This window comes from Sylvia atricapilla, chromosome 12, assembly GCF_009819655.1.
Source record: "Sylvia atricapilla isolate bSylAtr1 chromosome 12, bSylAtr1.pri, whole genome shotgun sequence".
In the NCBI taxonomy this organism is placed as follows: Eukaryota; Metazoa; Chordata; class Aves; order Passeriformes; family Sylviidae; genus Sylvia; species Sylvia atricapilla.
In genome coordinates this window covers 2,133,120-2,159,884 of record NC_089151.1, presented here as the reverse complement: position 1 = coordinate 2,159,884, position 26,765 = coordinate 2,133,120, and the positions used below count along the sequence as shown (strand labels likewise).

General features: G+C 43.0%; 2 protein-coding genes across 5 annotated transcripts in view; one reads left to right on the top strand and one right to left on the bottom strand.

The window, feature by feature from the left end:
- The window catches only part of LOC136366440 (large neutral amino acids transporter small subunit 1), a 268,449-nt gene that overhangs the window by 134,831 nt on the left and 106,853 nt on the right, over positions 1–26,765 (bottom strand). The window lies entirely within an intron of this gene.
- LOC136366431 (protein BANP) overlaps positions 1–26,765 on the top strand; it is a 115,772-nt gene that overhangs the window by 68,826 nt on the left and 20,181 nt on the right. The window contains exon 12 of one of the 4 annotated variants that reach the window (XM_066327470.1): positions 374–415. The exons of the other annotated variants lie outside the window; for them this stretch is intronic. Coding sequence (XP_066183567.1) covers positions 374–379 — 6 coding nt within the window. The 3' untranslated portion in view covers positions 380–415. Of the gene's footprint in view, positions 1–373; positions 416–26,765 lie in introns of those variants that run through there. 4 annotated transcript variants of the gene reach the window in all.

Sequence of the window (26,765 nt, the reverse complement as noted above, 5' to 3'; positions counted from 1 at the left end):
CAGGGGTTGGGAATTTTTAACCTGGAGAAAAGGAGCTCAGGGGGATTTTTTCCTCTCCCTTTCCCAGATTCAGAGTGTCCCAGGTTTTGTGTGACGGGGTTAAAACGGGATTTTGGGGTGGTTCTTGAGGGGTGCTCACAGCTTTGGTGACTAAAAATGGGAAATGGCTCCTCCTTTTTCATCTCCTCTCTATTAAAATAGTTGATTTTTGTCAACTTTGAGCACCAAACCATCCCTTTAAAACTTCAACCTCAGCTGAAGGATTAATTTCTCCTTTTCCAAGCAGACCCGTGTGATTTACAGAGGTTTTTAACGAGGCAGTGTTAAATACAGTGAAATTTGACAGTTGATGGACTTTTGTTTGTGTTCATAGATTTAATCCTCCACATAGTTCAACTCCATTTCCAGGCCAACTTTCCAGAATCCTTCAAATATTTCCAACTAGCTGAGCAATAAATGAATTTTATCTACGGAATCCTGATAAACTGAAGAGGGATGATCCAAGATCCTGAATTTGGGATTAGGTTTGCACATCTATTAAAATAAAACCCCACCAGATGAGCACTTTGTTGCTTGATTTAGACATTCCAATCCCCTCCTCAGCAGCCCAGTTTTAATTCCTGCTCTCAGCTGCTGTTTTAATTAGCTGGGATATATTCCCTTCATTCAGGGGAGGAGCATTTGGAAAGTCTGCTTGGAAAACCATCCTCTGGAGCCATTTCTTTGGTGCTCTGTGAGCAGAATTCCTCCTGGTGAGGGTTTGAAGGGATGAACTTGTTCTGTTGGAGTGGATGCAGTCTGCTGGGATTAATTGGCTCTGCCTCCATCAATTATCCACTCAGAGCTCTCTCAGTTCCTGCCCTGGGCTGGAAGCAAAACCAGAACTGCTTCAGACACTTTTCCTTTGGATACAAAACTCTGGACTCTCACCAGGCCCTGACTGAATGGATCTGTTTAAAAAAAAAAAATATTATTTATTATTATTATTTTAAATAACGACTATTTTTATTCCTGAAATTCTGTCACTCTGGAATGTTGCTGCACGTTTGTGTCCCTGAGTTCACTGGGATTATTTCTGGTAGGAATTTCCAGTTAACTGCTGCAGGAGAGGTGGCACTGCCCAGGAGGGACTCATCCAACAGGACACAGGGAATGGCTTCAAATTAAAAAAAAAAAGGGACATTTTAGATGGGATATTTGGGAGAAATTCTTCCTTGGGAGGGTGAAGATACCCTGGGATGGATTCCCAGAGAATCTGTGGCTGCCCCTGGATCCCTGGAAGTGTCCCTGGCCAGGCTTGGAGCAGCCTGGGAAGGTGGAAAGTGGGAACAATGTGAATTTTAAGGTCCTTTCCAACCCAAACCATCCTGGGATTCTCTGGGATCCAGCCCATCCTGCAGTTCATTTGTGTGGGGTTTGTGATGCACCAAATTCAGCCAGAGGCAAACGCCAGCGGGTGTTAGAGCTGGGAGGGAAAAAAATGCTGAGATTTTTTAGGGAAAAGTCCTAAAAAATGATGAGGAATTGGCCAGTGCTGGGAACTGTGTTGGGAGATTTTTGGTGTTGGAGTTTGAGGATGTTTGGGAGGCTGGAAGTGTGAACAGGGAGATGTTTGTGGGGAGAGGAGAGGCTGAGCCACGGCCCCAGGGGATGAACAACATCATCCCAGTGATGGTGACACCTTGGCAGGGCTGAGCTGGGGCAGAGGCTGCACAGAGCTAAGAGAATAGAGTAGAGATTAATTAAAAGGCCTTTAGGATCCACCTTGGGCAGGACAAGAGCTTGGCCAGGGCTACACCCAAAATGGTCACAAAATGGACACAAAATGGTCACAAAATGAGCACAAAATGGGCACAAAATGGGCACAAAATGGTCACAAAATGGGCACAGAATGTGCACAAAATTGTCCTTAAATGGGCACAAAATGAGCACAAAATGGGCACAAAATGGACCCAAAATGGGCACAAAATGGGCACAAAATGGACCCAAAATGGGCACAAAATGGACACAAAATGGATGATGGGTTATGAAGTCTCACACTTTTATAAGTTTTGCTCCATTTACACCTTGGGGTTGGATTGTCCCATTCCAGCTCCAGGCTGTGAGGTCCCATCCCTGTCCCTCCCTCCAGCCCACCCTGTTTGTGCTTTGGGCTGAAAGTTGTCCTTGGTGAGCAGCAGGAGAAGGATTTGTTTTGTGTCCCTGCTGTGTGCAGAGCTGAGTGACACTGACTGTGAGCTCAGAGCTGCCCCTGGGCACCACAGAACCTGAAATGCAGGAAAGATCAAACTTAAGGCATCAGGGACTTTTGGGGTCAGTTTGGATGGGATCGTGTTGTCCTTGGAGGGAAATTTGATTTATAATGGATCAATGCATAAAAAAAAAGCTGTTGTCAGACCTTAGAATAAGAGCAGAGAACAGAATGAGTCTGGGTGTTGCCTCAGAGCTGCCCCACGAGTAAAGAGGGGGAAATTTGAAAAGTGAAGATCAATTTTCCCTTGGACAGAGCTGGAGAATAAAGCAGATATTTATTGGAAGACCTTTGAGAGGATTTGGGCAGGACAAGAGCCTGGCCAGGGCTACACCAAGGTGGACCCTTGGAGAGATCTCTGTGGGGTGAAGTCACCCCAGGAATGGCTCCTGAGGCTCTTGGTGTGTCCCAAGAGCAGGATGTGACCCCAAAGCCCACTGGCTGTGCTTGGGCTGTGTTTGTCCCTGGCTGGGGTTGTGACAAAATCCCTCCTGAATTCCACCAGGGTGTTGCAAGGATTATTTGGGACAGTTTAGAAAAGCCCCAAACTCAGGGAACTTCTCTCCTTCTTCCACGGAGATTTTCCAAATTCAAATAATTTGGGTCCTTTTGCATTATTTGGAGTAGAGAAAAAGTAGGAGAGGAAATCTGGGATTCTGAATTCTGGAAATCCAGGATTCTGAATGATTGACCTAAAAACGAGCAGATAAAACTGTCCAGGAGTGACTTTCTCCTGTTCTTTTTTGAAAATACCATTATACAGAACATTTTCCAGATAGTTCAGTTATAAAAGTCTTCATTAGAGATGCTCCATTGTGAAGATTTGATTTAGAGGTTTTTCTTTGAAGTCTTGGTGGGGTGATTTTATTGAATAAATAAAATCCTTTCCCTTTCCATGTGTTGAATAATGCCTCGTTCATTTTTTAATGGGAAGCCAGTGGAATCCATTTGGAGTCTGCTGTCAAAGTTGATTGCTTTCAACTTCTGTCCCTGATCTTTAGAAGAGCAGAATTTTGGTCTCACTGATGACAGTTGGATAATGAAAAAGGAATGACACCCCTCCGGAGCCAGAGTGAACATTCCATGTTTTTAACAGTTTTAATCTCATTTCCTGTTCCATTAATCAGGCTGAGCCAGATTGTTTTGTAAGTATTTATTGTTAGGTTGTTTTTTTTTTCCCCTGCCTGAATTATCCAATAGGAAGGGTTTTCCTTTCATCCTTCTATCTCAGATAGATATAAATTATCAAATTACAGCAGTGGGATCCAACTTCCCAGACTCTGTCAATACTGAGGTTTTGACATTCCTCGTTTTCACTCCTTAAATTACTGACATTTCCAGGGGAATCTTTGGTTTTATCTGTTCAGAATTTGCTATAATGAAAAGCTCAAATCCTTTTAACCGTGGATTAGTGCCTAAGTTTAAAAAAGGGGAAGTAAATTCATTAAGAAAACGGATGATATTTAAATTATTCCCTGGGAGTGAATAATAAGATCTCTTTAAATCTGTTTTGCTCAGATGGGAAAACACAACTCAGAAGTTGATGTTCCCAATGATTCTGCACCCATGGCATCCCTCAGCCCTTCATCCAAACGTTTCCAAGCACTGATGATGAAGAAAAGGACTTTAAAAGTCACATTTTTGAGCCATTGGGTTGGGCTTTATTAGCCAGACCTTGATGTCAGTACAAGAAGTGCCATTCCTTGAGAATTCTTTCTGAATTCATTCGAGTGCCAGATGAATTCCAAATGTTGATTTGGTGAGGGATTGTTCTTTCCGTGTCAAGGCAAACATTTTATTAAAATGATAAATGGATTTGTCATCTGTTTGCATTTTGCCTGTAATTGTGATTAAAGCAGAAATTGGTGCAAAAATGTTTGAATGGACGAAAAATCTGCAAAAAGCAAAAGCTACAAAAATTCCCAGACTTCCTTTTTTTTCCCTCCCTAATTTAGGAGGTTATTTGTTTTCAGGGAGAAAAAAAAATGGCAATATCATGGAATCGTGGAATGGTTTGGGATTTAAAGATCAAGTTCCACCCTTGCCATGGGCAAGGACATTTTCCATTATCCCAGATTTTTCCAACCTGGCCATGGACACTTCCAAGGATGGGACACCCACAAGGGAAGGATTTGACTCCTCGTGAGCAGTAAAAGTAAAGAAATACAGGAGCAAAACCACAAAAATAATCCCTTTTTCAATATCCAACCCCCAAACAGATCAGCATTAAATATTCTGTGAGGGAGAAAAACGAAAGTAAAAATTATTTTCGGCGTTTAAAAAGAATTAAAACTCCATTTGGCTTCAGAATGATCCTAGAAAAGGAGGAGAGATCAGGGACATGGATGTGTTTGGCTCCATGCTCCATGAAATTTTATGGCTGATCTGCCATTACCTTGAATATCCTGGCAGGAATCAGCCATTCCAGGCTGGTGTTCAGGAGTCTGTGTTCCATTTTCCTCCCAGGAGATGGGATCCAGCTGGGCTCAGGTGTGTGCCTGTCTCAGCTGTGTGGAGCTGGAATGAAAATCCCAGGAAAACAGCAGCACTTCTGGCGTTTTGTCACCTATTCCTAGAGAAAATTGCTTTAAAATTCAACTTTCCCCGTCATTTCTGCACTTCTGGGCAGTGCAAAGGTTTAGGTAACAAAGGTAACAAAGAGGAGAATTGATCCTTTGAAAGGAAAAAAACAAAGGAAAAAACAATCCTGTTGTTTTTTTCCTGAGCAATAAACAGGAATGAAAAGGAGAATTGGAGGGAATTCCTGGTGTCAGCACTGTGTGTGCTGCTCCAATTCAACAGAATTATTTTGTCTCACCGAGCACAATTTTACAATGAGTGAAATGAGCTCGAGGTGAACACAGAGTGGGATCCTGGAGCATCCCAAGGAATTCCCATTCCTCAGCAAGGGAGGTGATTCTGGCTGGGATCTTTTGGGATAAAAACAACATTTTCTGGGCACTCAAACCATCAATAGCAGAGTTCAGCCCAGCCCTTGGCACTGATCAATAAAATGATGCTCCCTCCATTAGGAAACGCTGGAAATATGTAAAAATTAAATCGATATTTATGGATATAAGAGAACTTGAGGGGGTGAATTCCAGATAAAAAAACCCCAGGGTTTATTTTTGGGAGGCAGCAGGAGCCTTCGGGTTTGAGAGCTGACAGAGGTTTTTTGTGTTGACAGGAGGCAGTTTTTTGGTTTTGCCAGATTTTTTAGGACTCCAGTATTTTATTTTGTGTATCTTGTCCTGTATTCGAATTTTCAAGCTGGTTTAGAATTATTTTGATGCTGAAGTTGTTTTACCTGTAGACAAACCAGGTTAAATAAATTTATTTTCTGCTCTTACGATTATCTAGAACTGCCTTGAGAATGAGCTTTAATAAACCCCTAATTTTTATCCCCTTCTTTGACCTGTCTGAGCTGCTCTTTTTAGGTCAAACCTCAGACTTCCTCCACTCCTACATTTTATTTACAATTTTCATCCATATGTTTTATCAGGGCCGAGGTTCTCCCTCTGGAGGGTCTTTGGCATCTTTTTTTCTTGACTTGCTCCAGGAAAAAAAAAATATTGGCTCCTTAAGGATCTTCCTTGTGCTGGTTTGGTTCCTTTGGTCTGTGTTTTCAGCCATCAGAGGCTGCTGCCTCCCTGCCATTGCTGCTGCAATTCCTGCTGCAATTCCTGCTGCAATTCCTGCTGCAATTCCTCCACAATTCCTGCTGCAATTCCTGCTGCCATTCCTGCCACAATTTCTGCTGCCATTCCTGCTGCAATTCCTGCTCTAATTCCTGTTGCAATTCCTGCTGCCATTCCTGTTGCCATTCCTGCTGCCATTCCTGCTGCCATTCCTGTTGCCATTCCTGCTGCCATTCCTCCTCTAATTCCTGCTGCCTCCCTGCTGCAATTCCTGCTGCTATTCCTGCTGGAAATTCCTGCTGCAATTCCTGCTGCCATTCCTGCTGCAATTCCTCCACAATTCCTGCTGCAATTCCTCCACAATTCCTGCTCCAATTCCTGCCACAATTCCTGCTCCAATTCCTGCCACAATGCCTGCCACAATTCCTGCTGGAAATTCCTGGCCAGGCTGGGTTTGGGATCTGCTCGTGCCACTTTTAGGGAACGACTTCCAAAGGCATCACAGCTTTGTGTAAATTCTCAGGGATTTGAGCAACTCCTCTCTGTCTGTGGTGATTCCAGGGAAAACTTTTGATCCCAAAAAGTTCTGGCACAGCCCCACAGATGTGATCTCACACGATGACCTCATGGAAAAATCACCAGCTTGGAAGGAGATCAGTGAAATCCTGGGATTTTTTCCTTCTCATTTTCCACACGATATTCCCGTGCTGGTGGCGTTTCCACTGAATTATTGGAGGTAATTTTCCTCATCAATATCAGATTTTTTCATTATCAATCAGCCCTGTCGTGTTCTGTAATCAATCCTTCTCCCACAGCTTCACTTGGGAGCAACGGGAGAGCTCCAAAATCTTTATTTCAGGAAAAAAATCTGCCTTGTGCCAGCAAGGTGCAATATTTGGGGGAGAGCACTTCTGAAAAACGGAATTTTTGGGACAAAATACACAGAGTGAAGATTATTTTGGGTTTTTTCTTGTGAGGCCAACTTGGAACAGGAAAGACAAAATTTTAAAAAGCCCAGACCAAATGATTTTTCAAGGGTTTGATGAATGGCTGAATTCCACGTGGTCCAAGGCATACGAGGAAAATCGAGGGATCTCCTCAGTGGGAGAGCAGAGGGTGTAAAACGTGCCTTGGGGTGAGAATTTGGTACAGGAGGAAGCTGAAACAAGAATGGACTGAGCCCAGCTGCAGGGAATGGGGCAGGAATTGCTGATTTAGACACACTTGAGCCACTTGATTTTCTTTGAACTCTGAGAGAAAAAGGGAACTGGGAAATTGGGTGAAAGGAAGGGGGACAGTTCTGCATTCCAGGAGCACCTGAAATACCAGGAGATGCATCTTTACCCTCTGAAGGCAGGAGGTGCTAAAAGTGGTGGAAATCACAGAAAACCCTGAGACTGAGCAAAATTCCAGAGCTGATTTTTCACTTCTGCAGGGGTTTTTTTATTGTCTCTGTGGTAAGAGATGAGGTTGTGATAACGAGCTCCTGGAAGAGCCTCAGGAACAAAATGCTCTTTAAAACACTGGGATTTTTCCATCAAAATAGACACCTTCCACTGTCCCAGGCTGCTCCAAGCCCTGTCCAGCCTGGCCTTGGACATTTCCAGGGATCCAGGGGCAGCCACAGCTTCTCTGGGAATTCCATCCCGACCTTTCTCCACCTGCACAGGGAGGAATTTCTTCCCAATATCCCAACTATCGCTGCATTCTTTTAGTTTAAACCCATTTTCCCTCATCCTGTCGTTCCATGCCCTTGTCCAAGTCCCTCTCCAGCTCTCTCAGAGCCCTTTAGGTGCTGGAAGGCTGCTGGGTTTAAAGAGGAATTCCAAATACTCCAGGAAAAAAAAAGACCTGGAGCCCCAAAGCACGTGGATCAGAGAGCTGGAGCTGAGCAGAAATAGATCTGTGAAATATTTCATTTTGTTTAATCCAGCAGCTCTTCCTCCTCACGAGGACGGGAGGGTCACGACAACATCCCCGGAGAGGCACAATTATATTTTTATTTGCGTTTTAATCTCTTTAAACCAGACAGTTGTGTCAGATTCTCACTGCAGCTCAGCTCAAGCCCTGTTGAGTTTTGCAGCCTGGTTTTGCTCACACAGAGCAGCCATGGCCAAGGGACAGCCCAGGGGGACAGTTTGGGCTGCCAGAAGGATTTCTGGACTGGATTCATGTTTGTTGGGATCTGTAGTGTTGGGTTAGAAAAAAATCTCTGTTGAGCCTGAGCAGCGCTGTCACTATTTTGGAAGTGCTCTGAGATGGGAGGAGTGATAAATCACCCTCTGGAATGATGGTCAGTGCTCTGGGAAGGGCCCCACGGATAAGGCAGGAGGTGCTTCAGGCCAAGATGTCCAGGTTGGGATACAGGGAAGCAGAAGGAAAAGGGGATTCTGGAGCAGGGTGAGCCTGGGGCAGAGGAAAGAATGAAAGCAGGGAGGGGGAAGAAAGGAGCACTGATTTTTCCATGTATTCAAATGAGGTGTGAAATCTCTTTGGAAAGAACCTCAGTTTAAAGTTTAAGAAAGGGACAAGGAAGAAATCTCCATGGAAGGCAGCAAATCCTTGGGCTGGATCTGGAACCCCTTTGGAGAAGCTCAACAGAGGGTGCAGAAAGGTCACCCTGGAGGTGTAGCTGCCACTCCTGGGCTGTCCTAGACAGGGGAGAGATGCAGAAGAGATTCCTGTGTCTGCATCAGCAGCCAAGGAATGTGAGGGATAAAGATAACTTGTGGGATAATTATAAATCCACAAATTCTTCACCCTGCTCCCCTCGAAGCGATGAAACACAGGAAGCCCCAGAACTGAGACAGGACCAGAATGGTTTAAAATTTCTGCCTTCTTGTATTTTACCTGGGTGTAATCAGGAGCCAGAGCTCAGGAACTGGGACGTGAAGTTGGTATAAAATTTAGGAACTGGGATGTGGAGTTGGTATAAAACAATTTTGCACCAGTGCAGTGAAAAGGAGGAGGTGGGTTTGGCTCTGCTGCAGCTCTGGGAGAAGTTTCCCTGCTCCACTGAGAGAGGGCAGCTGGGCACTGGCCATGAACTGGTGTTGCCAAGGGCAGCAAATGGCTGATAGATATCGCAGTGGAAGATGGAGGTTGCTGTTTTGATCCAGGATTCCCAGTGAAACACAGAACTGGGAGATGCTGGATGTCTGTTCCCGGAGCTTTGGCCAAGAGCTCAGTGGAATAAAGAGCAGAGTTAAATTTAGTCCCTGACAAACCTGATCAAAACCAACCCCAGAAAGGCAAAGCCTGGCCAGCTCCAGACCCAGCGTGGCCTCGGGAGCTGCCAGAGCTACCACAGAGTTGGGATCTCATGGAAAATGTTTCCAGCTCTTGCAGCAGGAGGCTCGAGGCAGCTGTTTGCTGCTCTCCAGTGTCAGTGTGAGAATGCCTAAAGGTTTGATTGAAGGGAGAAACCCAGGGGGTTTGTGGAATGGTTTGGCTGGAAGGGACCTTGAAATTCATCTTGTTCTGCCTCCCACTGTCCCAGGCTGCTCCAAGCCCTGTCCAGCCTTGGATGTTTCCAGGGATCCAGGGGCAGCCACAGCTTCTCTGGGCACCTGTGTCAGGGCCTCCCACCCTCCCAGGGAACAATTCCCTCCCAGTCTCCCATTTAACCCTCCCTCTGGCAGTTCAAAGCCACACTTTCCATGGGGAAATTCCTGCTGATGCTCAGCCTGAGGCCATTCCCTCTCCTGTCCCTGTTCCCTGCGAGCAGACCCCGACCGACCCCTCTGGCTGTCCTCTCCTGTAAGGAATTAGGGAGCAAAACTCCCCTCCCAAATCCCCCTTTTCCCCTCATGGCTCCAGCAGCAGTGGCACAGAACATTTTCCTTCTAACCCAGAGATGAGGCAGAGGCAGAACCCGCGGTGAAAATTCCACACCGTGTTCACGAAATCCGCTCAAGTGTTGCTGAGCTGTGCCTTGGCAGGGAGGGGACGTGATGTTCAGGGCTTGGAGCAGCTGGAGCTGGGCAAGGTGCTGGGAAAGGCTTCCTTTGGCACAGAGCCAGCTGGAGAGGACAGCCCAACCCGGCAATGAGGGAACACAAAACCATTGAGCGTGGCCCAGCTCCTCCAGTGTCCCCCTTGAGCTGATCTTTGGATCCAGGAGAATGGACTCTGCCAGCTGTGCACAGCCACCCCCCTGTTCTCTGTCACCTCTGAGGAGAAGGTGACACTTCTGGAGGCCTCCAGCTTTCATTTCTCCCCTCTTAACGAGATCAAGCCGCTGATAAATATTTCCCCTTGTTTTGCGTCAATTAACACTGGGAGTTTGCTCTCCGAGGAGCCCGGGACAGCCTTTATCTCCTGCATCTCCAGGGCCGTGGTTGTGCGTGGGGATTTGTCAGGAATCCTCTTCCCCACAGCCCCGGGGCATTATCCGTGCAGCACATTTTATTCATTAAGCCCAGAAGTGCTGGAAGATTTCACAACAGAGTAAACAAAGGCGGGTTTGTGGTGGAGCGTTGGCTCTCCGCCTTCCCGTCACAGGGTCACAGAATCTCAGGATCACAGGATCACAGGGTCACAGGATCACAGGATCACAGAATCTCAGGATCAATCACAGAATCACAGGATCACAGGATCACAGGGTCACAGGATCACAGGATCACAGGATCAATCACAGAATCACAGGGTCACAGAATCACAGGATCAATCACAGAATCACAGGATCACAGGATCACAGGGTCACAGGATCACAGGATCAATCACAGAATCACAGGATCACAGGATCACAGAATCTCAGGATCACAGGACCACATGGTCACAGAATCACAGGATCACAGGATCACAGACTCACAGAATCACAGGGTCACAGGATCACAGAATCACAGAATCACAGGATCACAGGGTCACAGGGTCACAGGATCAATCACAGAATCACAGGATCACAGGATCACTCACAGAATCACAGGATCACAGGGTCACAGGATCACAGGATCACAGGGTCACAGGATCACAGAATCACAGGATCACAGAATCACAGGGTCACAGAATCACAGGATCACAGGATCACAGGATCACAGGGTCACAGAATCACAGGGTCACAGGATCACAGGGGCACAGGGTCACAGGATCACAGAATCACAGGATCACAGGATCACAGGATCACAGGATCACAGGATCAATCACAGAATCACAGGATCACAGAATCACAGGATCACAGGGTCACAGGATCACAGAATGTGGAGGTTGGAAGAGACCTCCAAGATCATCGAGTCCAACCCAGCCCCGACACCTCAGCTAGATCATGGCACCCAGTGCCACATCCAATCTCTTCTTAAACACATCCAGAGTGACTCCACCACCTCCCCAGCAGACTGTCCCAGTATTTAATCACTCTTTCAGTGAAAAACTTCTTCCTCAAACCCATCCTGTGGATATGTCAGTCCTGTGGCTGCTCATTGGATGGGCAGGGTGAGGATGGGAGATACCACAAATGGCATTTCAGCCCTGCCAGGGTGGGAATCGTTCCTTTCTTGGAATAACTTGAATTAAAAAAAAAAATCCCAGGAGCCGACCTGATGAGAAAAACGTGTGAAGAAACCTCTTCTCCCTTTTTTTTTTTTTTTTCCCTCATTGAAATGGTTTTTTTCCAGGCTATTTTTATCCATGAGCACTTTGAGAAAGCTTTGAAACTTCGGAGTTGTAACATTAGTGGAATTAGAGCCCTTGGAGGAGTTTTTTTTTTTTCTCTCTCTCAAGGAGCAGTAAAGTTCCAGCCAATTAGAAAAGAAAATTATTTGTGTCTGGGATAGTTTGCTTTAGATTTTAAACAATTTCTGCAGCTTATGGAGGGTTAGGAAGTGGTTGGATTTCCTTCTGAAGAGATAGAACATCCTTTTTAATATATTTCACAGCAACATCAGATGTTAAAAACATAAGAGGGTGTCTAGCTCAGCAGTGCACTCAGTAATTCTGGTTTTGCAGGAAGCACTGGATTATATTCCCTCACATCTTCCTCTGTGATTCCTTGGACGTTTTCTCTTGATGATTTCAAAACACTGAACAAGTGAAAACCACGAGTTTTTCCCCAGTTCAAGTGAAGATCAATTTAGTGCCTCCCGTTCGTAAGAGAAATATTGACACACGCCGTGTTGTTTTAGGACTTGGATTTATGGTTCTTGGGGTTGGAATCCGTTCCTTAATGCCATATAATCCATGGAGTGTTGGTCACCAGGCCAAAGATTGCTTCTGCTGCCACTGCAGAGTGTAACTTGAGAAAAAGTCCCCTCAGTGATGGTCTGAGGGAGAACAGCCACCAAAAAAAACCCCCAAAAAAACCTCAACCAAACGGAGGCTGTTACTGCGTTGTGGAGCTTCTTAATGTGTGATATTTTATCAGTTTAAAAGCTGAGTCAGTCCAAAAATGTACCTATAAAACATGAACCCACACAATGTGCAGCCAGGCAGAGGCAGATTCCCCATCTCTGGAAATGTGGAAAAACCATGGATGTGGCACTTGGGACAGGGTTAGTGGTGCTGGGTGATGGTTGGTCTTTTCCAGGCTTAACAATTCCGTGATTCTGTGATTTTCGTCCCTGAATTCATTTTGCCAGGTGGGATTCCTCCTGGCAATTTGAAGGAATTTGGGGCCAAAACTGGTATTTTATAGAAAAACCGAAATGATGATATTTCTGACTCTGGAAAGGACCTCGATGCTGCTTATCCCAAATTTCTGGGGTTCCCTGGTGCTTCAGCTTTGGTGATGTGACCCTGTTAATAATCAGGAGATATTTTTTCGTTCGTATTCCACTATTAGGATCCAGTTTGATCCCCCCCAAAAATTGGGATTTTTTTTTGTCTCAGAATGTGCAGAACCAGTTTTTAACTCCATGGGATTATCCATGGATTTTCTGCAGCAGTGAAAAGAGAGCTGGAGGTTGTCTCGTGCCAGCTGAATTCCAGGGAAGCACAAACAGGATTTTGGCCCCTCAGGCAGTTTTTTGATGGGAATTTCCTGTGGCTCCCCCATTTACTCACAGTTTTTTTGCCCGGTGCAAACACCACTGCAGGCAAACCTTACAAGTGGCTTCCCTGCTCCATCCCATTTTTAAGGCACCTTCGAGCTGCGTAAACAAAATCAGGAGACATCCCATGTAGGAATTCATAAAGACCAAAGAAAAGGGAGCAAAAATTCCCCTTTGATTTACAGGTTCACAATGATTTTCCCCACCACAATCTTTTACTCCTCCGTGTCAGGCACTCGAGACAAAATCCTGTCTTTGCTGATGAGACTTGGCCAAAAGTCAGCTGGAAAACTCCGCGATTTATCCATTGAGGAAGCAGCTTTTACAAACTTCCCTGAAGGAATTCAGCTAAGTGTTTTCTTTAAACGAATAGATTTCCAGAGCCGTGCTGTTACAACATCTCGGGCTTCTGGAGCTGCTCCTTCCAGCTCCTTGAGGATCTTCAGCAATTAGGCTGCACTGATAAAGCCAGGGGGGCTTATCTCGTCTCTTCTTTTAGCTCGGAGGAAATCATTTGTGCATTTTATCGAGGATAAAGAGGTGGGAAGTGTGAAATCTGATCCCACTCCTGCCACTCGGTGACCCGGAGGAAATTGGTTCCCCACAGCATTTCAGCCCTGCCTGTGTGATAGGTGCTGCTGGACTCGTTTTCCAGGGAATTCTGCAGCTCCTCCAGGATTTCAAACCCATCCAAAACCTTTCCGTGAGCTCCCTGTGTATCTTTTTTTTTTTTTTTTTTTTTTTTTTTTTTTTTTTTTTTTTTTTGGAAATACACTAGAAATGAGGTTATCTGGAGCTTACAATAACTGTGAAATCTTTCTGCTGGAAATCAGTGTGTCCCACTTGTTTGGAAAGATTTTCTCTTCCATTATTCATTACAGGGGCCTTAAAATTATACTCCAGTGACAAAGCCTCTATTTATTTTTAGACAATTGGCATCCACTTCTGGCTGACCTAGAATGTTTCTTTGATGACAATGCCTGTGATCCAGCTGGGTTTGCTGAATGTTTGCATAAACAAAGGCAGATAGTAAAATGTGGGAAAGAAAAAGCTATTTTTATTATATTAGAGACTGTCCAGCCAGCTCCAGGCTCAATTTTAAATGTCATATCTGTAGCACTGCACTTCAACTAAATGCCCTGATCGTCTCCAGAGTATCTCTGGGATTTTATCATTATTGGATTGCAGGGTTAGGAGGAGGCTAAGAGAAAAAAAAAAAAAAAAAAAAAGTTTGGAGTGGAGGTGATCCACAGAAAACGATAATCAGTTTGGTATCTGGCCATCTTCCTTCCTGAAGAATGTAGGTTAAATACATGGAACTGGGAGGAAAAGTCTGGGCTTGATGTTTTCTCCAGTCCCGTTTATTCATTTGTTGGCCAATTTGTGTTTCATTGCAGCAGCTTCAAAGGCAGCTTCATTTTAATGGATACTAACACTGCCTGTGGGCAGAGAATTCCAGGTAGGAGAATAACCAGGAGTCTCATTTGAACTCCAATCATGGAATCACAGAACAGTTTGGACTGGGAGGGATATTAAAGCTTATCCCTTTCCACCTTCCACCATCCCAAATTGCTCCAAGCCCTGGCCTTGGGCACTGCCAGGGATCCAGCCACAGCTCCTCTGGGTGCCAGGGCCTCTCCAGAAAATCCAAAGGGAGTTTCACTGCACAGCATCACCCTCCAAATCAGTCCCAAAAGAAGAGCCTGAAACAGTTACTCGTGCAAGAAGGTGTCAGAGGGCAAAATCTGGCCACAATTTGAATTCCAGTGTAAATTTAGGGGGAATTTCTGTGTTAATGAGGCTTTAGACCGAGTGGCAGAGAACTTCCTTCCATGGATTTTACAATTAGGTTCCACATTATAAATAATAGTACTGGAGAGAACATCCTGATGTTCCAGCTCTGGCCTCTCAGTTCTCAGGGTTCACCTGTACCAGGGAGGGATTGGTTGGATTTTAGGAAAACGTTCTTCCCTCAGGGAAACTGGAACAACTCCCCAAGGAAAGATACCAGAGCTTGAGGAGTGTTTGGACAAAGCCCCAGGCACAGGATGGAATTTTGGGATTGTCCAGGAGCTGGACTCAGTGATCTCTGTGATTCCCATCCAGCTCAGGGTATTCCACGAGCAGCTCCAGGTTCTCCCTGGAACTGCCAGCAGAGAAGGAGACCAGCAAAACCCTCTGGGGTTGTGGCCACACCTTGGGCCAAGGAAAACCAGTGCTGCCCCTGGAAAACCCAATGGCACAGCCCAGGAGTACCAAAAGCAGGGAAATCACTTGGTTTTAGGTTTTTACATGTCTGGACAAGGATGTTTTTAGGATGTGTGCGTTCCCCAGAAGTGCCCCAGCTTTTAACCGCGACCCAGCAGCGGAGATTTATTTCTACCCCATCAAACAAAGCAAAGGCCCAACAATGCTCTGCAGGAGCATCCTAAAATCGGAATGATCCTGTTTGTCTTGGATTGGGAGCTCTGCAGGATTTATTTAGGAGCCTTTTTGTTTATCTGTTAAAAACGGCCTTTATTCAGTCAACGCTAAGCTCGATGGCTTCGGTGTAATTTTCCATGCTTCAGACTTGCCGAAGTAATAAATAAAATGTAATAAGAATAAATTATAAATATTTATAAGGCTATTTTCGGCTTTTATGAGCTTCTTAGGATTTTGAATTTAATATCCCAGCCAAAGCTGCACTCAGAGCTCTCTTCTCTTTCACATCCAAACGCCTGCTCAGGGTTTTGCAGCCGGATGGAGTTTGGCTGCCAAAGCTCCACCTGTGGGGATGCCAAGGAAAGCATCGAGTGGGACAGAGCAAACACAGGCAGCAAACCTGGCACCCACAGCAGGGCACGGAGTTCAGCTCCCCCCAGCACATTCCAGCTCCCATCCTCCTGCCCTGGCCTCTCCAGCGCTCGCTCCCACGGATTTGGACACACCAGGTGTGTCAGATGAGGTTTTCCGAAAAGGATCGGGGAGGAAAAGGGGGAAAAAAGGCGAAAATAATTGTAAGGTTTCTAGAAAAGTTGTTTTTATAAATGATTTTTCCCTGCTTGCATTTCAATCGTGAATGATTTCACACGATTTGCTTTCACCAATATGTTTTCTGTGGTTTTCTTTTTAATTTGGGCTTGATTTAGATGGAGGAAAAAAGTGGAGGTAGGTGCTAAAAAAAGGAATAAACACAATCCTCATTTTGGCTTGATTGAGGGACCCAGCCCTTGCAGCCTTTCTCTTGAAGAAGTTGATTACATTCAGTGTTAATTAATAACAAGCAGATGGTTTGGGAGCAGCAGTTTAAGGTCAGGAGTGGCCGAGCCCTTGGTGGGACGTGAGGCAGGTTGGAAGGAGCTGAGCTTTGAGGCCCCAAAGCCAAATCATTCCGTGATTCCAGCTGGGGATGAGGGATCCCAGCAGAGCTCCCCACCTCTCCCTCGTGTTGGGCAAGGAAGATCCTGTCCCAGGAATGGAAAACAGGGAGAAGCTTTGTGTTCCAGAATTCTCCTGGAAAAAGAGATCGCTGCAGTTCAGTCCGTCATGAAAAACCCCAAATCTAACAAACAGCTGATTTTTCATGTTAACCTTTATTTGGGGAAAAGAACATCCCACAGTCTACGTGGAAAAAAAAAAAAAGGAACCCTTGGCAATACCCTTATTAAAGCTGATTTTTGCAAAGCTTCAATGAATTCCTGCCAAAGAAGAGAGCAGGTTGGATGCTTTTTAGTGTTCAGAAATGGGAAAAATAACAAATGTTTCCCTGATCCCTGAAGTAATTCATTCTCTGGGTAACATTCTTCATTGATAACTCCATTTTTTATTTTGAAGAATTATCCCAAACCAAGCCAGAAGTTAATAGATGAAAGGAAATTTTCAGAAATACCCTACTGAATACATGGTCTCTGTTAGCATTTGCCTGTTTATTAATATTGTGCACAAAAGTTTTTAAAGCCATGTGGGTGGAAATAGGATTTAAGTGTATTGGTAAAATCCACGGGCTTACATAAAAATACCCTCTAATTTACTACCAGGATTTTACTGCTGTGTCTAAGCTGAAGGATTTTAAAAGAGAAATTTTCTTTCCTTGATGTCAAACAGATGTGTTCAAAATAATTTTTAAAAAATATTTTTATGTGGGTTTTACTGATAGAGGGGATTTTTTTCCCCCGTGGATTGAACTTTGTGATTTTATCTGATATTGATACTCGTTAAACATGGGGGTCATGGGCTTTGAAAAAGTGTTACTTGGAGATTTCTGCAAAAAATCATAATATAAAGGAGGAATGAAATATTTTTATTCGACTTGATGTACTTTTCCTAATCTTTTTCTCCTTTAGAGAGCGATTAGAAAATTAGATTTTCCCCCGTAGCCACATTGCAAGGAGACTCCTCTTGGTTGTAAGAGCTTTGAACACTGAAAGTTTAAATCTTTCAAGTCTCGGTGATGTGGGAGCTGCATTTCCAGCTGGGTCTGCTTTATTTCAGTGACAATGTTTAGCTCTGCTCAGCAATGCAGGGAGAAATATGGATTTGGAAGGAGCAGCCTGAAAATTTGAGCAGCAGATAGAGAATTGCCGTGAAGAGGGTGCTCACATTTCAGGGGGAATGTTCAGGATGAGCCATTTTAGAGTGAGGAATCCTCCTTACACTTAGTTTAGCTCCTGCATCACACCCTGAGATAGTGGAGAGCATGAAAAGGGGTAAGAATTTTTTTTTTTCAATATTTAATAATTGTGGTTTTAGTCTCAGTTCTCCCAGCGGTTTTTTTTTGCTGCGGGAGCAATAAATACATCTGGCAGGCTGAGAAATCCGTATTAGCAGTTTTTAATAGCTTCAGCATTGACCAAAATGAATAATTTGGGGGTTCTTTTTGTTGATTAATTTGGGGTTTAATGGATTATCATTAATATTCGTGTCAGTCACTTCAGCTGTCAGCAGGCATCGTGTGCTGAAGATCTCCGCGGCATCAGCAGCACGAGTTTGGTCACTTCTAAATAAAACTGAGTGGCAGTGCTTAGATGTGGGTTTCAATTCTACAATTTCTACAATGAAACCTTTCACTTCTAAACTCATCTTCCTGCTGCTAGAATTCCTCTTGGAATTCTTCTTAATTTGCAACAGCAACACAGAACACTTGAGTGTTCCGGGAGCCTTCTCCAGTCGTTTCAATGCCTTCATTTAAAGAATATATTCTATATTTAAAGAATAAACTCTTTATCCATGTTTTTTTGCCCCTTGGCTTTCTCATCCTCTGTATCCTCAGCTGCCCCACCTTACTCAGGTGGTTCCTGCTGTGGGTTTTGGAGTCGGGATTTTTGTGGCTCGGTGGAAATTGGGATGTGAGAGCGGAGCGCTGGTGGGGGATACACGGACCAGCTGTGCTGCCAGAGCTGAGGAATGTCCCCTTCCATTTGGGAAACACTTCACATGCTGCACAAAAAAAAAAGCAGCAAAGCTGAAAAGTGTCCTGTTAAAGACACTTTAAAGAATTAAATCAGGGCAGTGTGAGGAGATGTTTTGATCCGGCCCCGCTGTGCCTGTTTGTCCCGGGAATCCTTAAAATTCCCAGCCTCTCTTCCACAGGAAAGAACCTGCAGGTCTCTAATATATTTTATTACTTTTCTCTGGGCCAATTTCTCTGTTTTCTTTGGTTTGTTTCGAAGGTTGAGAAGCTCTAGTTGGACACGTGTTTATTTATATGCATAAGGCTAAATTCTGTTTTTCCCGAAATGGCATTTCCTTGTTTCCCAAGCCTTTCACATCGCTTTAGGCTGACGTTATAAACCTGTTGTTGGGTTTCTTTCCCACGAATTTACGTAATTAGTTTGGGAATCGTTAACTTGTGCTCGTTGGGGATGAATTTCACCTGCCTTTGGGATGCTTTTCAGTGTTTCTGCGTTGGTTTGGGTTCAGTGTCTGCCAGGATGTGCTCCTTGCACTGGGATCCACTTTTCTGCTGGTTAAGGTAAAAAAAAAAGGTTCCTGACAATTTAAAAATCTTGAAGTGCTTCGCCCTCACATTTTTGTTTCAGAGTTTTTTGACTAAGGATTTGCTGTCTCGCAAAAAAAGCTAACTCCCATTCTCAGCAGAACTTGTAATTATACTGGTATTAAGTTATATTTGAGAAGAAAAACATTCTGCAAACAGCGTATTTTAAGTCAAAAAATTGTGAATTACTTCACCATATTCTCTTTTTCACCAGTAAATATGATACAGCTGAAACAATGACTGTTTCCCCCCTTTAAGCTGTTGAACAGATACACTCTGTGCCTGCTAAATTGTGTGTAAATTCGGATTTCTGGCATTTCTTATTTTAGGCGGAGGGAAAAATCACTCAAAACACCCCAGAGAAATTAATTTTGTGCGATCCCTCCAGGGGAATTAGGTCCATCTGCTCTGAGAGTTGAGCCTCTCTAAATTCACTTACACAAGAAAAGAAAAAGGAGTCATTGTTTGACTCCAGAGATGCTCGTGCTGTGAGCTGGGGTGTGTTTTTGTAGCACTGGCTGTGAGCTTTTGGAGGAAGAGGATTGTTTTTGGAAGTGCCTTTTATTTCCTTGCAGATAAAAATGGGTAATTAATATGTTTTAATTACGTGTGTAAAGTAATGAGTGCAGCTGTGGACAGATGATGTGCAAGCTCTGAGCTGGAGACAGAATTCCAAGTGAGGAGACACAGAATTCTGAGGAAAGAGGTCTGTAGTTATTCCCAAGCACTGACAAAAACAAGAATTAAAAAAGATACAGATACTTTCCCCCCCCCCCTCATTCAGCTCATATAAAACATAGAATTGAACTAAAATCTGATTTTTTGGGCCCCAGCTGAACCCAGAGGGTTTGTTGAGACAGAATTAGGGCTGAATCCCTTCAAAATGTCTTACATTGATGATTAAAAATAAGAAACCTGCTGAAAAAAATTATATTAATAAAAAGTATATATTATATTATATATTATATAAATATATATAGAATTATATATTTATTTATATGTTATATAGTATATAGTACACAGTATATAGTATCTACTGTCCACTATCCACTATTATCTATTATCTATGATATACTATATATTCTATATTCTATATTCTATACTATATACTATATACTATATACTATATACTATATACTATATACTATATATTATATATATAAAACTGTAGCTTTTCCCCAGCACCTTCAAGTTGGTTTTCAACCTGAGCTTGAACTCTGGTTAGAGGGAAGGATTTGTGGAGTTAAAAGTTTCACCAGTGAGTTTTCCCTTTTAAAAAGCTGCATTTCCACCTCGGAGAAAGTTTCCAGTGAAATCTCTGTTTTCCCCAAACCATCAACGCAAATCCCGACCCCAAAATACACCAAAAAGCGGTTTCATGTCCAAATTTCGAGCCCTAATTAAAGAATGCCTGCGGGGGGCTTCAGATCCTTCTCTTGCAGCTGGATTTCCCAGGGCACAATAACAGTAGCAGGCTGCTAAAGAACAATTAAAGGTTTATTTTTTGTGCCTTTGTGCGGCTGAACCGACAGTTCCGAACTTGGCGTCGAATAAAAAGATGAACTTTGGAGTTTCTCCAAGGAGTCACCGAGGCTTTGCTCAAAGCGCCCACGTGGGACCTAAAGGGACTTCCATTTAGCTGAGGTGATTTTGTTTTCCCCCTTCAATCTTTTGTTTTTAAAATTGTTAAGTAGGTTTTATTTTCAGAATCGGGGTTTTTTTTCTCCCTTTATTTTTTCAAGGCCTTTATTTTTTCAAGCCTTTGAACGAGGCCTTGCTAAAAGTGTCTATGTGGGACCTAAAGGAACTTGAATTTCTCTGAGGTGGGTGATTTCTTTTTTTCCTTAACTCTTTTTGTTTTCAAAATCGTGGATCAGTTTTCTTCTATGTAGTTTTTTGGCACTTTTTCCCCCCAAAACAGTGTTTTTCCTTTTATTTGAAGGCCTTGGATTCAGCCTTTGAACTAGGCCTCACTCAAAGGGCCGATGTGGGACCTAAAGGGACTTCGATATATCTGAGGTGATTTTTTTTTCCCTTAACTCTTTAATTTTTAAAATTGTTGAATACTTTTTTCTATGTAGTTTTTTGGGGGTTTTTGCCCTCCCAAACCAGTGTTTTTTCCTTTTATTTGGAGGTCTTGGCCTTGCTCAAGGCCTCGCTCAAAGGGTCGATGTGGGACCTAAAAGAAACTTCCATTTCTCTGAGGTGATTTTTTTCCCCCTTAGCTCCATTTTTCAAAATTGTTAAGTAGTTTTTTTCTGTGTAAGTTTTTTTTGCTTTTTTATTTCCCAAAGAATGTTTTTCCTTTTATTTGAAGGCCTTGGGTTCAGCCTTTGAACAAGGCCTCGCTCAAAAGACTGATGTGGGACCTAAAGGGACTTCCATTTATCTGTGGTGATTATTTTTTTTCCTTAAATCTTTTGCTTTCAAAATTGTTGAGTAGGTTTTTTTTTTCTACATAGTTTTTTTGCTTTTTTATTTCCCAAAGAGTGTTTTTCCTTTTATTTGAAGGCCTTGGGTTCAGCCTCTGAACAAGGCTTTGCTCAAAGGGTCTACATGGGACCTAAAGGAACTAAGGTTTGTCTGTGGTGATTTTTTTCCCTTAAATATTTTATTTTCAAAATCGTTGAGTAGTGTTTTTTCAGAATAGTTTTTTTCCCCTTTATTTTTTCAAGGCCTTGGGTTCAGCCTCTGAACAAGAACTTGCTAAAAAGGCAAACGTGCGACTTAAAGGAACTCGAATTTATCTGTGGTGATTTTTCTTCCTTCAATCTCTCCTTTTCAAAATTGTTACATTGTTTTTCTACGCCCAGACTTCTATACTGTTATCTCTGGTTTCGTTTGGGTCTTTTTATGGAAAGAAAAAATCATATAGATGAAGTTTTGTTTTTTTTTTTTTTTCCCCCAGCGAAAACACTTGCCAAGGAAATCTTTCTTGCAGTTATCCAAAGGAAAGGTCATTTTTACAGCCAGACTTCAGAGCTGCATTTTCAGACAACTCACAAACACCCAGCCAGCAATAGCAGGGGCATCTTTCAACTTTTTAACCTTGTGTTCTTTAAAATTTGTTTAACCAAAAGAAAAAAAAAATATTAGAGGAGCTTTCATCTTTTCCATGGAGTGATTATTTGGAAAACTCGGATAACAAAGAGGGGGAGTAGTGGGAATGTTCAGCTTTTTTTTTTTTGCTTTGAAATAAACCCTGAATTTTTTGAATTTAGACAAAAACATGACATTAAAATCCCCATGAAATTTATAACCTGCTCCTGGTTTTTTTGGCCACGTGACTTTGATCTGTGTTTATTTCTGTATAAAAGGCATTAAAAACTTCAGCAGGTTTTATTCCATTTTCTATTGAAACGAAACCCAAATGTTTCTTTATGAAAACCATGAAACCAGTATTTCAGTGCAGCTTTTCCTGTAAATATTTTTTTTTCCTCGAGTTATTTCTTGCTGCCTTTAGCTACAAATATTTAAAACAAGAAACAGAGCTCAGGAATCTCCTCGAAAACAATTCTTCATCGGGGACAGGCAGCAGCTTCCACAGACAAAAGGAAACCTGAACCCCTTAATGCCTCTATTAATTAAATTTTTAGTGATTTCTCAGGCTGTTGAAAGTGTGGAGATGCACGTGATGGATGTTTGGGGATACTCACTACAGGAATCTTCCAGGTGAGGGAGAGGTGGCTCCCACTTGGCTTTGGCTGCCTTTCAAAAGGGATTTTAAGGAGATTAATAGAAAAATACAACACAAACTCGACCCAGGGGTTGTGCTTGTACAGGAGCTGCAGGGGCTCGTGGCTGGCTTTGGTTTTAACACCTGAAAAAAGCTGCTTTGTGCTAAAGAAAAAAGTGAGTTTAGGATTTGTGGGCTAATTTATTGCTGTCTATTGTGCTTTTCTGTTAACGATGATTTATGGAGCAGAGGGATGATACTTGTGGTTTCTAACAACGGCCGTGGCCAAATCCTCTCTGGTTATTAACATCAAGATTCGAAGTTATCATTTGAATCTGATCTGTCCAAAACCGCTGCTGACTTTCCCTTCTCCTTTATTAAACCTGTCACGTGGGAGGTGTGAGAGATGAGGGAGGCAATCCGGGACCTGGGGAACATTCCCCATCATTTCTGAAGGTCCAGACCTGGCCCTGCCTTTGGCACCAGTCCCCACATTCCAGCAACGTTCTCCCGGAGCAGGGGGAATATCCAAGGAGTTCTGGATATTGGATGTTGGGAATGTGCAGCATTAATGGTGATATCTGGGTGTTCCCAAAGCTTGGGAATCCTTTACCATGGAAATTCCAGAGCCTGAAGTGAGGATTAGAGCAAACATTGCTAGACCCAGTCAATAAAGCTCCTAATTAAAAGGGGAATATAATTGAGTTAGAGAGGAAAATATCGGTAGAGAATATTGATTATACTAACTTTTAGGGTTGTGTTCTGAAGGGCAGATTTATTACAATAAAAAGGGGTTTTGTGTAATTTTCAGGATGTTTGGGCTCTTTTGGTGAAGTGGGAGAGTGAAGGATAACAAAGGAAGAGTGAAATTGTGTGAAGAGCATTTGGGTGGCTGTTACATCCAAAAAAAACTTGAATTACCATTGCCAGCACTCAGCACAAACTGGAGCAGCTTAAAAATGCATTAAAATGTGAATACATTAAATTTGGGTGATGTTTTAAAAGCATCATCCCAAAATTGTAAATAATAGCAGGAATAACTTTGATAATTCTCTTTCAGAGAGTACACAGGTTCTTTTGGGCTGCTCTCTGCAAGGGAATTCCCAAAAACTTCTCTAAATTAACAAAGTTCTATGTCCTGCAGATTATTTTAAACTAAATAAACCCCCGTGTGGGCAATATTTGACAGAATCCCAGAGGATTTAATTCATAGATCTTAATTCACTTTTGAGCCTAATTAGATGGAATTTAATAAAATCACTTGAATTACGAGTGAGAGTGCTGAGGGATTTAATGGAGTTTATCCCTATATTTTTACAAAAATCCCTCTATTAATAGGGAAAAAAATTATATTTATCTCTATATTTTATCCCTATTTTTTATATATATAACCATATATTTTTAGGGGAAAAATTATATATATATATATATATATATTTTATCCCTATATATATATATATATTTATCCCAGTATTTTTCCCTATTCCTACTATGGATAGCCACTCTGAAATATTTACTTTTCCATGGAACAGGACAATCCTTGGCAAGAACAGGTTTTTTTGGATCTCTTGACTATAATTCCAGCCCATCAGAAGCTCCACACAATTCTTTAGTTTGTTCAGTCCATTTAAAATCAACCAAATATTCCACAGGTAGTCGCTCTTTGCAGAAGTGCAGCTGGAAAAGGAAATCTCCAGCATTTTGTGGGGATATTTTATATCTGTATTTTTTATCTTTACTCAGCTGTGGCTGCAGCTTTCCCTGTAATATTTTTTGGAGTTGGGGATTCGGGAGGCAGAGCTGAGGAATTGGGGAATATGGAGTTACAGCCTTGCAGGAAAAGCTGGAAAAGCTGCTCAGGGCTTGGACAGGACACAATTTTCCATCTTTACCTTAATTCCAGAGCTTCCACCAAACTTTTGGGAAGGGCACCTTGTGTTTCCTTGCCTTATCTCGTGTGCCTGTTCCTCATTTCCTCAGCTGAATTATGTTTTTGGGGAGTGAACATCATCTCCTCACATTCTCCATCCACGCTTTCGTTCCGCGTCGTTCCCGTTCAGAAAATCGGGAATTTTGCCATGTGTTTGACAGGACCTGGATCAAACCTTGAAGTTTTCAGCTCCAGCTCCAAAACTCATCCCTGCAGGGATTGAAAAGCCACGTGGAGGCAGAGCTTGGGGACTTGGCAGTGCTGGGAATGTTGGACTCCATGGCTTTGGAGGGGCTTTTCCAACCTAAAGCAATTTAAGATTTGGAGATTATCTGAGTTCCTTGGGATTTTCTGCTCTCTGGGCTCAGGAGTCGTTGATGGTCAGATCCAGAATTCGGTGTGGGGTGTGGAGGGAACAGAGCTGGGAAGGGTTTGGAGCACCAGGAGCAGCTGGGGGGGCTCAGCCTGGGGAAAAGGGGCTCGGGAGGGACCAGAATTCCCTGGAGCCGGTTGGGAATGGGGCTCTGCTCCCAGGGAACAGGGACAGCGGGAGAGGAAACAGCTTGAGCTTGCAGGGGATGTTTGGGTTGGATATCAGGGAAAATCCCTTCCTGGAAAGGGCTGCCCAGGGCAGTGGTGGAATCCCCATTCCTGCAGGGATTTAACTCCATGTGGATGTGGCATTTGGGGTCATGGATCCATTCCCTTGGCATGGAGTGGTTGGATTTGATGATCTTGGAGAGCTTTTCCAGCTTCTTTGCTTCCATTTCACCTCTGGGATGCAAATCCCTGCGTTGTGTTTCACTGGAACTTTTGCCCTGCATTTGGAGCAACACCCCCCTTATTTCCATGGGATTTCCATGGGATTTTGATGGGATCCCCTTCCTGTGCTTCCCTCTGGAGCTGCCAAGATCCCTCAATCCCTCTCCAGACCGAGCTCACTCTGCTTTATCAGTTCAACCTTCCAGCATTCCCAAATATTCCCTGAAAACCCTTCTGTCCCTCCTCTCAGGAGCCAGAGCAATGAAATCCCTGGGAAATTCCCTGGGGGCTTTGGGAGGAGGGAGAAACCCCTTCAAACTGGCAAAACGTGCTCATCTGACAACACCAGGGCTCCCAAATTTATTATTGTTTTCCTTCAAAAGAGAAATTAAAGGAGCATCTTGAACCACTTGTCCTAATTGGCCGAGCCAGTGAAACCCGTGTGGATGCACATTATCCATAGAAAAAAAAAAAAAAGGGGAGGATTGGAAATATTTCCCTTTTTCTGACAAATGGAACCATTTGTTCCTCATTTTTTCCCTATCTAAACAGAGCTCCCGAGGCTGGGAGAGCCCCGGGGAGGGAGAGGAGGGGATTTCTTGGCACGGGAAGATCAGCTCTGCTTGGAGTTTTTCCCCCTTTTTTTTCCTTTTTTTTGTGTTGTTCCTACAAATCACCTCAGAAAAAATAGGGAGAGGGGGAGAAAAAAAAAATCCACCAGATAAATCAAACAAAAGATAAACCCCTTTCATTCTTACAAGAGTTTTTGTTCATGAAGCTGTAGAAGACATGGAAAAATGCTGCATAAAACCTTCCTGTGTTGGTTCCCTGAAGGGATTTTTGTGGGGAAAAAAAAATTGGGAAAGCTGTTGGAAAATGACAGAAAAAAATTTTAAAAATACAGAAAACCAGTTTTTACCGACTTGTTGGTAAAAACCAGAAATTCCAGATGAGGTTTTCCAATGTCAAACTGGAATTTTATCATTTCATCCTTGCACTTATTGGTCTGAAGAAGGAATGTTTATTAGGAATAATGAGCTCATTCATTTATAGTTTTGCACGTGTTTATCAGTAGTAATAAGCTCCTTAATTTACAGTTAAAAATAGAGATAATAGCAATTCTTACAGACCAGGTGCTGTGAGCAGAGGGAGAAGGATAAAAAATGAAGTTTTAAAAGCAGTAATTTAAATTAAGCAAGGATTACACAAGCAAAACTGATCTTTAAAAACATGGATTTTTTTTTTTCTCCTGTGGAATTAATTCCATGAAGGGAAAAGTTTTGTGCTTTTCAGGAACATTTTAGGATTAATTTTAAAAACTACTGCTGTGTCTTTGTGCTGATTTGTCCCGTAATATTCCCAAATATTAATTTAAGAGCATCTGAAAAGAGGAGAAAACCCTGTGGCTTGTGGTTATTTCCCTGTGTGTCAAATTTTAGGTGTCAAACACAGATTTTGGGTTGATTTATTTAATTATAATTATTCATTACAGGTACAAATTAAATAGTCACTATTAGCAGATCAAAATTTATTTGCTTTCAGCTGAAT